The 12,378-nt window shown below is 45.2% G+C and overlaps 1 protein-coding gene across 1 annotated transcript in view; it reads right to left on the reverse strand.

The window, feature by feature from the left end:
- PIK3C2A (phosphatidylinositol-4-phosphate 3-kinase catalytic subunit type 2 alpha) overlaps positions 1-12,378 on the reverse strand; it is a 2,027,647-nt gene that overhangs the window by 1,232,440 nt on the left and 782,829 nt on the right. Inside the window, exon 14 of the mRNA XM_069623772.1 lies at positions 1,000-1,111. Coding sequence (XP_069479873.1) covers positions 1,000-1,111 — 112 coding nt within the window. The remainder of the gene's footprint in view (positions 1-999; positions 1,112-12,378) is intronic.

Genomic DNA, 12,378 nt, shown 5'->3' on the forward strand with positions numbered 1-12,378 from the left:
CTATTGCTGACTTTAAGCAGCGTATATTTTATCTGTCCTTGAAAGTATTAATATTTCTGCTGAAGAGCTTCAAAGCAGATCTCATATTGCACATAAGCGTGTTTTTTTGAATGACTGGGCAGAGACTTGCACTCAAATATCGAGCTACTCTTCTTTTTCTGAATATGCACGTTTTAGGCACTCTCAGGTACCTCGGCAGCAATATCTCATTCTTAGTCCGAGTGCTGAAACCCGCTCAGATTACATGCGCTTTCGTCTGGACTTACTGCACACGAAAGCAAGAACGAAACATTGGGGCTCCAGAGTTAGAGAAGAGGTTGATATTAGTTGTAGATTTTGTAAAAAACTTGAATGCACAGAGACTTTGAAACACCTTTTTTTGTTCTGTACAGTGTTTGAATTGGCGAGAGTAAAAAATATTTCATTATTCAGTACTACTAATACCCACATGGGAAGAGAATTAATCTGGACCCGTTGTATGTGGGGCTCTAGTAATTCCATAATTTTGGCAACGGTGCGATTAGTAAAAATAATTGAGTCTGCACTTTTTTCTCTGTGTTGATGGTAAATGTGTGGTTGGGACAATTTGGGGCCGTTGTTGAGTCCCTGTGTTTCTGCGTTTTATGTTTTTACGTTTGATGTGTTTATATGATGTGACGGGCTTTGTGGTCCTTGTTTAAGTAAAGAATATGTTTGTGGTTAAGGAACAGCTAGGGAATATAAATGCTTGTTTTACGTAAATGTTAGTTTTTAAATAATATGTATTAATGTGAAATGTAATTGGTTGTAATTGTTGTAAATTAATTTTGTAAAGATGCGTTTGCATCAAAAACAATAATAAAAAAAAAATAAAATAAAATAATTTACTTTATTGAACATAATGGCCTTAAAATCTTGATTTAGGGCCAAAGCAAGAGGAATGAATCGTGAATGTTTCATTTTGAGGTAGTATGGATCTAATGTAACAGAAAAAATGACACCAATTTTAGGAAATATCACCTGAAGAACTACTTTTTCCACTGTGTTTGCTCTCTTCGCGGCTCCTGCCAGTGCAGCTGTCCCAGGGAAAGTGGTCCAAAGGTTTAAAAGTTTTGTTCCATGAGTTAAACATCTGAATAAAACAAAAGACGAGAGAGCAACATTAACAGCTTTTATATTTTTAAGGACACGTTTTAAATACAAGTTGCTGAATAGTCACGTTACATTTTAAAATGCATGCATAATACAGCCGGGATTGAAATTGCTGGGAGTTATTTAGCTTGTAGTCTACGAGAGTATGGTTAGCTGGACCCAACAGCTGCCAGAGGCTACATTTGACTGCTGAGACCAGCTGGTGCTATCAAAATATACCAGTGACAAACTGTGTTTCATAATGTGCACAAAGGAGCATTAAAACAGACCTTGAATACATTAGAAGCATAATGGGACATATAATGGATAACATTACAGTTTGCAGCTCATTGAAAGTTACATTGCGGCACAACAAATACTAGCTCCTTATTGTCCTGATGGTGCAACTTTCATTCATCGCCAGTTTTCTTTCCGATTAGTTTTTTGCTGAAAAATGTTGGCTGAAAAAAATCAAAAGAATATGGGGGTTTTGCGGGGGAGCTAATATATAAGAGGGGAGGGGGGGGTTTGTGGGGCCCAAATATATAACAAATAAAATATATTTTTTTGTGTCAAAAATGTTCGGCAAAAAAACTCGTCGTAAATTAACTGGGGATGAACGAACGTAGAACCGCCCTGATTTCTGGGGGATGCCAAATCCTTATTTTGATCCCCGACACTGACCACAGACAAATTCAGAGATACTATGAACAGTTAGGCCATTACATTCCGTTCAGAGAGAATACATTATATGAAATGTAAACTCACTAGTGAAAACATGAGATGGATAAAGGAAGGAGTTCCTAGGGTTAGGGAAGGGAAACCTACACATCTTTTCGCTTACTATCACCATTGAAAAAAATAAATGAAATAAAGTTACACAGCATTTACGGAAAAAAAGTACATTATACAAGTTGTGTTCTCTCCATTTATTTCAGTAGGAATATGGTACCTTTGTTGCTTCTTGAGAAAACGTCACATTATGAAAAGGAAAAGGGACATATAAAATATTAAATAAACAAAAATGGTGTCTATTGCATTACAGTGCTGCTTTCCCTCCACCTCCACAGACATTTACACAACTCCCCAAAGTTTTGCACCTGTCCTGACTTTTGGATGCAATTGAAGCTTTTCACTTGGGTTCTACATCTGTTCGTAGACACAGTTTTAATAGTGTGCACTTTTGGTCGATGTGATTTCGATTCATAAAAATGGGCAACCCTCATCCTCTAGCCCACACCCTCCCACCCCCACTCTATTACCCCACCTACATACTTACATATGCACAGAAATGTATATGTAATTGGTCGATTCAGCTCAAAAGAGCACAAATAAAGTGGCTTTTAAAAAGGTGTCTAAAAATAGACGTACTAAGTTTACTCCACCTTCCTTGATAGGTTCATCTGTTTTGGGGGCACTGATCAGTCTCTATGGCCATCAGTGCATTGTGAAATTCTTGGTTTATTCTACGCCGCACTCTTTAACTTGTAGTGAGGTGTGGTAGGGATACTTTGTGCCCTTTAACTTTGAGGTTACTTGCATCATGTACCCAGTACAGGGTGGTGCCAGCAGATCTTTTTCTACCGTTTCTTTTAATTGTCCATGAACTTTTGCATTTCAATGCTTAATGCCTTTTAGAGTACCATGTACTCTAAAATAACAATGCCATGAGATGTTCACCTGTCTTTTGGCAATCCTGTATTTTGGCCTTCTTCCTGCCCTTTCAGGGTCGGATTGGCCATAGATGGTAAGCCCTTTTCCAGTATGGCCACTCAGAATATGCCCACAGACTGATTCTGAAAATCATCTTAATATCACACATTCAGTAGGATAATCCAGAAAACAACTACATTTCTACCTTTGGTTCATCTATACAGCTTTGCACACATAATAGTTCGAAACCTGTGGGTTTAACTGGCTCCAAGATTTCAAAGTAAAGAAAACTCAGATTGGGCTAATTGAGATGAGATGCATGTTGTATAACCACAAACATATTTGTATATCATATGTCAAAATCTAGTGCCCAGGAAACACACATAAGCGCGTTCAAAAAGCAGAATAAAAAGCGCATCTGATACTAGTTGCTGCATTTGTAGTAAATGTTGATGCCAATGAGAAAATTCCCTCTGCATGTGAAATTCTACTAATAGTTCTGATACTTTGGCTTAGTGGGGAGCATTGCGTGGTAAGCATTTGATTGTGACAAATATATGTATATAGGTTGCCCTGGTGAATTATTAATCAATTATTGACAAATCTTTGCAGGGATGTGAGAATGTTGTGAATGACGAAAATCAAAGCCCTGACCTGATCTTTCTCTTCTATCTCATGAATTATGCCGGAGTTGTTTTATTCTGCGCTGAAGGGTCGGACCCTACTCTGTCCAGGGTCAGGGAATTATAATGGCAAGAAACAAAAAAAAGTGTCCTGGCAGGAAAGGAATTTTTTAAAGGAAATTAATTCCTTTAAGTTTATAGTTAATGTTCACTATTTAGTGCTACACGTGCATATAACTATTCCTGGTAGTCTTACATATACTCCAGGATTCCGTCTTCAAAAACCGGGAAAGTACAAAAAAGCCACATATTTTTACATCAGTGTCATTACCCTTGTGCCTGGCAAGGTATTTATTTTGCATATATTTTGCACAAGGTTTTTTATGTATATCGAAGGATATAAAACACAAAGCCAATCAGCAATAATATTCATTTATTTTCATTTTTAAAGCGCTCACACAGCCCGCGGGCATCGAGGCGCTGTTACAGAAATGGTTGCGTAATTGTTATTATTTTTTTTTTTAGTTGTGTATTTATAACACGCCTAAATACCCAGAAGTTTCTAAGCGCGGACCCGGGGATTGAACCTGTGTTGCTTCGTGTTGTCTTGCTTCCAAGGCGAACACGTTGCCGCTGAGCTATCCTCCCGGGATATATACAGCACATATAATGTACAAGCAGCAAAGAGAGGGTAGGCTACCTACGGGGCAAAGCCCGCTCTCAATATGCTTTGGATAGCATATTGATAACAATACCACTCTATTTAACTAATTGTCACAATTAAAATCTGAAAATCAGCCTCATAAAATGATGTATGGGTTCTGGAGTCTACGTCTGGCACAGTTTCATCAATTAGGGCTGAGCTCCCTCCTTCCCATGTCTCTAACTCTGACACAGCTGGGCTGTATGTTTCAGCGGTATGCAGTTCTAGCTCCACCTTCCTCAGGAACAAAAGAACCAAGTAATATGACTTGACCCCTGAGGAGTAAAATTAATAAAAACATTTAAAAAGTCCAATTCGAGATGAAGGGGGCTTATATCCACCACTAATAAACTTCTCGTAGCAAGGGAAAGCGAGCCCTTCACCAACAGAACTTTGAAACAAAAACATGGAAGCACACTAGTGCAAAGCCACCACTGTGGAAGTGATATAGTACTGTGACTAACGTGGAATATTGTGTGTGCCTCTAAAGGAGGCAGGTGGGACAAACACCCAAGTAATGAGCTTACCCTAGCATAGAGGGGAGCCGATGTCGCTCTCGATATTTGAACCTAGAGTAAGCATGAGATCTCTCTCACAAATTAAGAGGGCAATCCGAGATATCGGGAAGAATACCTAAATGCCAAACAAGCCGTAACGGCAAAATGTCAATATCGCACGCCCTGTGTACTTGTGGATCGTTGGAAAGTCGTCTGAACCTAAAAAGATGGACTAACCTTTGGATAGGTCTTTTACAATTTTGGGGCACAGTAAGGAACCTGTCCGTTACTTCGGGTGTCTGTAACGGCTCAATTAACCTTTACGAGAAGGTTAATATCTGCGACATAAAACCAGCAGGAATGAAAACGACTTTTTGGAGATGGATGCACACATATAGGACCAACATGTGGTTAAAAATAAACACGGAAGGCTCACCCTCCATGCGTGTAATGCACTTTTGGTGGCTTGCCAGATTGGTTCATGGTTATGGCCCGCTCTCGATCTGTTGTTGGCTTACATTCCAGTTACCCCACAATTGAGATGTAAGAGCTGGAAAAGAAGGGACAAACTTAGAGGGCTTTCAAACCTGCACTCGCGGGTGTGCTGGAATCGGGCCTGGGGTGTAAAAGGTGTCGGTTTACCTAGTACTCTTACTGTGTGAACGTCTGCGACTTGATCCGCGTTGGATTCCCAGGGAACAATATGGTTCCCCAGGTGCTCAAGTGTCCAAAGTGAGGCTCGCTTAAATGGCAGCGAGTTTTTGGTGGAAGAAACGGCCAAATCATCCCGCTATATTGGAGTGGGCTGGAATCACAGGCTAACTGGTGGTCTATGCATCTGCGCTGGGAAAAAGATGTATTTTCTATGCAGCGCTGTTTGATGTTAAACAGCAATGGAAAATATGGAATGCGCTGGGATAAAATTAACCCCAAAAGTGTTTGCTCTGTTAACATATATGCGCGCTCCTTGCACGGCAAACCTGTGGCATTACGAGTCTATTAGGGGCATGCACAGGGGTGGGTGTTGCTAGGTCTGGAAAATACCTGGGGCTACGCTGATGTCGGGACTAGGGGCAAGCTAGCCTTTTGGTTGTAGCTCCTGAGATTCTATCCAGGGCTACAACCAAAAGACCAGGGGCTATAGCCACCTTAGCCCCCCCCCCCCCCTAGCAACGCCTCTGGGCATGCATAATCAGAGAGGAAGAGAGGAACAAGTGTAAAAGGAAAGATGCAACTAGGAAGGGAGAGTGATCTCCTGGCTATCTTGCTTTTAGTGTTTCCAAAAAAGGTTCTAACACAGTTTTGTTGCGATACAGTTTTCGCTTTTATTTGTGCTAGTAATGGGTTGTTCAATATTCAGTTGGTATGCATTACATAAGGGGTAATTAAGTCCCCTTAGTTGTCAGCCGACACGTGTTTCGACCCATGGTTCTTTATCAAGGCTATTGAATGCAGTCTGTAGCCCCCTGTTGGGTCCTGGTTCGTAGGGAACAACCCCTTACTAGCACAAATAAAAGCGAAACCTGTATCGCAACAACCACTGTGTTAGAACCTTTTTTGAAAACACTAAAAGCAAGATAGTCAGGAGATCACTCTCCCTTCCTACTCAACAATTGGGGTGCTGGCTAAACCCCAACAGCTCCTGTGATCTTGCGACCTATGAATCCTACCAGTATGCCCAAGAGACAATAGAGATTAGCAAGGTTACTTCCACAACTAGAGCCAACCACGAACGAAAGATGTAACTATGCATACATGAAATGGAATGCAAGGGGGGACAACCTCCTATAAAATCAAGATCTCCATGCTGTAGGGCTAAAGTTGCAGGAGATATATACTTGTAGCAAAGGCCTGTAAGAACGGGGGGCAGGGAGACTGCCCTGTATCACTCTGTAGACTTGAATTGTAGGGATATACAAGAAATACTGTGAATAAGACCTATGCAGATATAAGTCTAGGCGACAGGAGATTGAAATGTCCTAAATGAACAGTGTCTAAAACACTGGCATTTCTTCGTTAAGTCCCCTTTCTAATGCATTAAGGCCATGGATCCATATAGCCTCCTTACTTAGACAAGTTCTTTGGGGATTAGATTGATGTTGCACCACATCTATGACCCACCATCTAAGATCATCCACTGACTGCTGGTATTCTAGAAAACGTGGAACAAGTGGAGCTGTAATGTTCATTCATTCGGAGGTTGATCGCTCTCCAAGTCTGTCCCACATATCGTAGGCCACATGGGCACTCAATACAGTAGACCACATTAGATGTTTTGTAATTTTACATGAATTTCAATTTTCATGTCCTGTCTCCAATCATTGCCAGTCAGATAGCACAGCAAGTAGATCGCTCAGCGAGTAGAGCGCTCGCTTCGATATCTGTGCAGAGCCTGCTGATGCAGATTCGAATCCCAGCAGGGCCAAACTCAGCCTTTCATCCTTCCGAGGTTGATGAACGAGCACCACACACCGTGAGTAATAAGCAGCGCTAAGATGCCTGAGGGTTCGTAGCGCTATATAAAAAAAAATACAAAAAATACAAATAAAGGAAAGAGTGGTGTATCTGCAGCCCTTACAATTCCCACATGGGAAATGGCACTTCAATGGGCGTAATGCCCAGGTTATGGTATTGTTCCTTGTGCAGGGGTGTGGCCTGTACGCATGGAGTGAGGACGTGTCCCTTCCGAGCTCCCGTTCGGATCCTGATACTGATCCTTCCACGTTTGGCTTAAATGACTCGAACAAATAAAGAATCAAATTTCTACTAAAAACAGTCGTTCCTGCACAGCCTGGTGTTATTCCTGCTGAAAATCGGAACCCTTTTCCTAGAGAACAAAGCTTCTGTTCCCGTGCCCCCAGAGGATCAAAAATGGCAGCTGCGGCGGCGATCTAACTCCGCGGGGGAGGAGGGGCCAAAACGAGATCGGGAACCCGCCCGGAGGCCCAAAGTAAGGGTCGACACCCAAACACTGGCACCCTCTGCAAATCCCTTTGCTGGGACAACAGCTTGCTGCCGGAGACCCGCTGCCCAGCACCATCAGGGCCTGGACCGGCGGCGGAAGACAGCAAAGCGGGCAGCACCGAGGAAGGCAAGGAGACCAAGATCACATGGATGCCCTCGGCGTGGGGGCCTCTGAGTCAGCTCTGCCCGCCTGCAACATGCCGCATGCAACGAGACAGTGGGATCGATCCCATCGCGGCGGGCACTCGGACCCCACGGCCCCTCAACTACGCAACTGGCCCGAGACGCACATCACCTTAGAAGGCAGAAAGCCTCCCCGGAACGTTGCATGCAGAGCCCCGTCCACATCCCGCACCCGCAGCTTACCGCGGTTGGCACCCCATGACCAGGGGCAGCCGGAGGGGACACGGAACCACGGATATCCATATGCAGTAAACAGTACAGGGGAGGGGAGCCCGGCAACGCTGCTGGCGGTCTCCAACATTCTTGATGGCTGCCCACGAGACCCCCCCCGATAAAGTAAGGAAGCACGCACCAACCCGGGAGCCGCACATCACACACCCTAACCAACCACGCATAAGGCCTACATCGAAACCTGGCGCCCGCACTCTGCACTGCAACCCACAGCTCATTCACGTACGCAGTCCGCGGACAGACAACACAGGGAAGGGGCAGGCCGTGACAACACCTTCTCTACACGGCCGCAGCCACAGAGGCCCTATAAGTGCACCAGAGTCAGCCTGCTGGAGATCAAACTGCTAAAACACATGAAAAGGCCCCAGACGAAAGAGGGCCAGAGGACAAGGCACCTTACCACGTGCACCACAGCTTCTAAGTGGGATAGCACGCTACAACTGAAAGACACATGCCAAGGGAAACCACTGCCCTCAAGTTATCTCTCACCCCGGACATTGCAGGCACTCACGCCCACCTACTGTACTTACATTACTGTAACCATATAGCTGCCATATTAGTACATCAATTTTTGCTATGTAACTACAGAAGCCTTTATTATATTTGTATATATCTGTATATTGTATAACTATGTAAGCCTTGCATTCTCATACTGTAGCGCCCTATTACCTCTGGGTCTGGAGCGCGTAATAAGTGAATAAACAAACACCCCCAAACACAGAGGAGAACTACTCTGAGAAACTGCCAGCTAACAGGCGTGTACGCAGACGGTGACCCCGCACGGAACTTACGAGTCATACGGCCTGACCCCATCCCACTCCGCTGGTCAACGTAACACATCAACTATGGCGAACTCCAAAGGGAAAGCCAAGACCACTATTATGGAATCGTTCACCGCAGTCAAGTCTAAAGAAGCAGCTCAGAAAAGAGGCCAGCCTCGAGACACCCACACCAGAAGAAAACATTAAAGATAACCAAGTACTTGAGGCCATCAACAGGCTATGCCTTTTTTATCAATACTAAAATAGAAGAGGTGAAATCGGACATGAAGCTGATGCGCCAAGACATACGCAACCTTGCAGATCACGTGACTACCAGAGTCAGCACAGCAGGAGACGACCGAGGCCCTCAGGGACATGCAGGGCAGGGTGCAGGTTCTTGAGAAACGCAACAAGTTCCTCGAGGAGAGGGCTGAGGATGCAGAGGGACGCTCCAGGCGCAACAACGTGCGCCTACTCGGAATTCCGGAGGGAATGGAGGGCCCCAATCCCACCAGCTTTGTAGAAACTCTCCTACAACAAGAAATAGGAGTCTCTCACCTCCCGCAGGGGTTTGCCATCAAAAGAGCCCATCGATCTTTACAGAAGAAACCTCCATCGGGATCCCACCCATGCCTGATGATAGCCCGAATCCTGAACTTTCAAGACAGAGAAGTTATTTTACGCTACTCACGGGAGGGGGGCGAAATTAAGAGACAACGCTAGAATTGCTATATATCCAGATTACACACCTGCTGTGCAAAAGGCAAGAAACTCTTTCATCCCAGTCAAAGCTAGACTGCGACAACTGAACATTGAATACATGCTAATGTACCCCTCGAGGCTCAAAATTATACACAAGGGCAGGGCAATTTTTCTGGAGTCGCCGGTGGCAGCCAACATGTGGCTAGAACACAACAACCTGGCTGGAAAAGAAGACACCGCTCCGTAATGCACACCCGCACCATGCGGCAGGATCACCCTAAGATACATTGATGTTATAAGCCAAGCCATGGATAACAAAGGACGGGAGGCAACTATGCATTCACCCCGAGCCCAAGGCAACCCCCACGAAGGGACGGGCGGCGGCATAACGCTGCCGTCACACGCCCACTCAGGATGACCCGGAAAAACCCTGACAGAGCGGGGGCACCTGAGCACTGCCAATACAGGGCAACTGCTGGGTGCAATCGGTCCAGTTGGACAAGTTTTTTTTCATTTAAAGTTTGTTCCGGTTCAAAATGTTTCCAAGTCTTACAAATAAAAATCGCAGAGATACAGTGGGCACGTCACAAACGGACTAAGACAACACCATAGAGCCATGGCAGCTGACAAAGGTTCTAACATGGAACGTCAGATGGAAGGGCACCTACATGCGCCGAAATAGAATGAAATCCATTCTTAGAAGAAAACATATCGCCATTGCACTGCTTCAGGAAACACCTCACCACTGAGATAGACTCAAAGATACAAGACTGGTGGGGGGGGGGGGTGGGAGGGGGCAGAGCTTTGGAGCAATGTAGTCAAGGTTCGCACGGGGAGTGCACACATGGATAAGTGGCTTGGTACCCTTCAGACTCCTGACCATGGACGCTGACCCCGAAGGCAGATACCCCATACTCCGAGGAAGCATTGAGCAACGGGAGATCTGCCCTTTTTTATCTGGGGAGGAGACTTTAATTGCGTGCAGGACTTCACCTCGACAGATCTGTTCCTCCGCCACAGCTGGTTGGCATATTCTCCTCCAACCTGCAGAAAGTCCTGCAAGACCTGGAGCTGTCAGACGTGTGGCGGGATCTGCATCCGGGAAGTAGGGAATTCTCTTATTACTCATCCCCACACAAGGTGTTGACCCGTATTGACTGCTTACTGATAGATAAGGCACACCTGCCTCAGGTGGAATCCGCTTCCTACCTAGGCAGGGCCATTTCGGACCACTCCCCGCTTCTCATGACATGGAAAATAAAGAGTCCCAGGCCATCCATACCGATGTGGCAGATGCCAACGGAAGCACTAACCGACAGGGCATTCAAAGAGGACCGTCGGGAGAAGATAACAGAATACTTGAACAACAATGTGGGGAGTGTGGGCGATTGGAGTACCATCTAGGAGGCCCTGAAAGTGGTAGTGAGGGGGGAGGTTATAGCAAGTCCTGAGGGAATCAGGAAAACACAGAGTGGAGCTCGAAACTGGCGAGGAGAAGATCAGACAACTGTCTGACAAGTCCAAGGAACTTGAAAAGGAGATGTCAGCGGCTAGAAAAAACTACCAGGAAGCCTGGGCCAGATTAGCTAAATTTGACTATATCGCCAAAACCACCAGAGCACACTCAGAGGGAGACAAACCCGGTAGGCTACTTTCATGGCTGTGCAAAAAGGAGAACCTGAGACAGCCAATTGTCGAGATAATAGACCAGACAGGCGCGGCACACACTACACAGAGATCAATGACACTTTCAAAAAATGTTACTCCCACCTATTCAGCCATGAGGCAATTATACCCCTCAATGACATATACAACACCCTTGAGGAAATAGGCCTTCCCACGCTTGATGACACCCAAAGGGACATACTTAAAGGGGAACTATCAGTCGAGGACATACAGGAGGCGATTAAAACCCTAACCACTTGCAAAACCCCAAGGAGCGACGGCTTACCCCTGGAGTTCTATAAGGTTTATGCTACAGAACTGGCCCCAACCTTGTAAGAGGGCTTTAAGGAAGCCTTTGAGGCAGGAGAATTACTGAATAGTATGAAAGAGACACTGGTGATCCCCATACTTAAACCCGGGAAACCAAGAGTCGAGTGCAGCTCATACAGGCCGATAGCCATCCTTAATTATGACATAAAAATCCCGACGACAATCCTGGCTAATAGACTCTCACGAGTCATAGGGACCCTAGTACACCAAGATCAGAACGGGTTTGTACCAGGTCGCAGTACAGCGGCAAACCTACGCAGATTACAACATATCGTAGCACAAACGAAAGGGGCGCAAGAATCATATGCCGTAGTCTCCCTGGATGCTATTAAAGCATTCGACTCTATATTTTGGGAATGGCTCCTGGCAACACTGAAACAATTTGGGCTGGGCAAATACTTCATCCACTGGATTGAGATCCTATACAGGACACTGGTGGCCAGGGTCAAAACCAGGAGAATGATGTCGGCATTGTGGGACATACAAAGAGGCACTAGACAAGGTTGCCCACTGTCGCTGATGCTGCACATCCTAGGACTGGAACCATTGGCAATATTCATTAGGAAACAATTCTTTGATGGGGGACATACCACGTGATCTCGCTTTACGCAGATGACGTATTACTTTACCTGACGGACCTACAACTTAACCTACCCACAATTCTGGAAGTATTACAGAACTTCTCAAAAGTGTCCGGGATCTCTTTTAATCTGGAAAAATCATGTTTATTCCCACTTGCAGGCCTAGCAAAGACTAAACAGGCAGATCTCCCCGATGTCGGGATAAGATGGGAGCCACACACATTTAGATATCTGGATGTTAACATCTGGCACACATCTGAGCAAACCCATGGGGGTAACACCCTACTAGCAATACAAGTGCTCAAGAAATCTACAAAGTTCTGGTCCAAACTACCGCTTTCAATGATGAGCCGAGTGGCCATCACTAAAATGACA

The sequence above is a fragment of the Ambystoma mexicanum genome, chromosome 11 (genome assembly GCF_040938575.1).
Source record: "Ambystoma mexicanum isolate Mex_15411 chromosome 11, UKY_AmexF1_1, whole genome shotgun sequence".
Classification (NCBI taxonomy): domain Eukaryota; kingdom Metazoa; phylum Chordata; class Amphibia; order Caudata; family Ambystomatidae; genus Ambystoma; species Ambystoma mexicanum.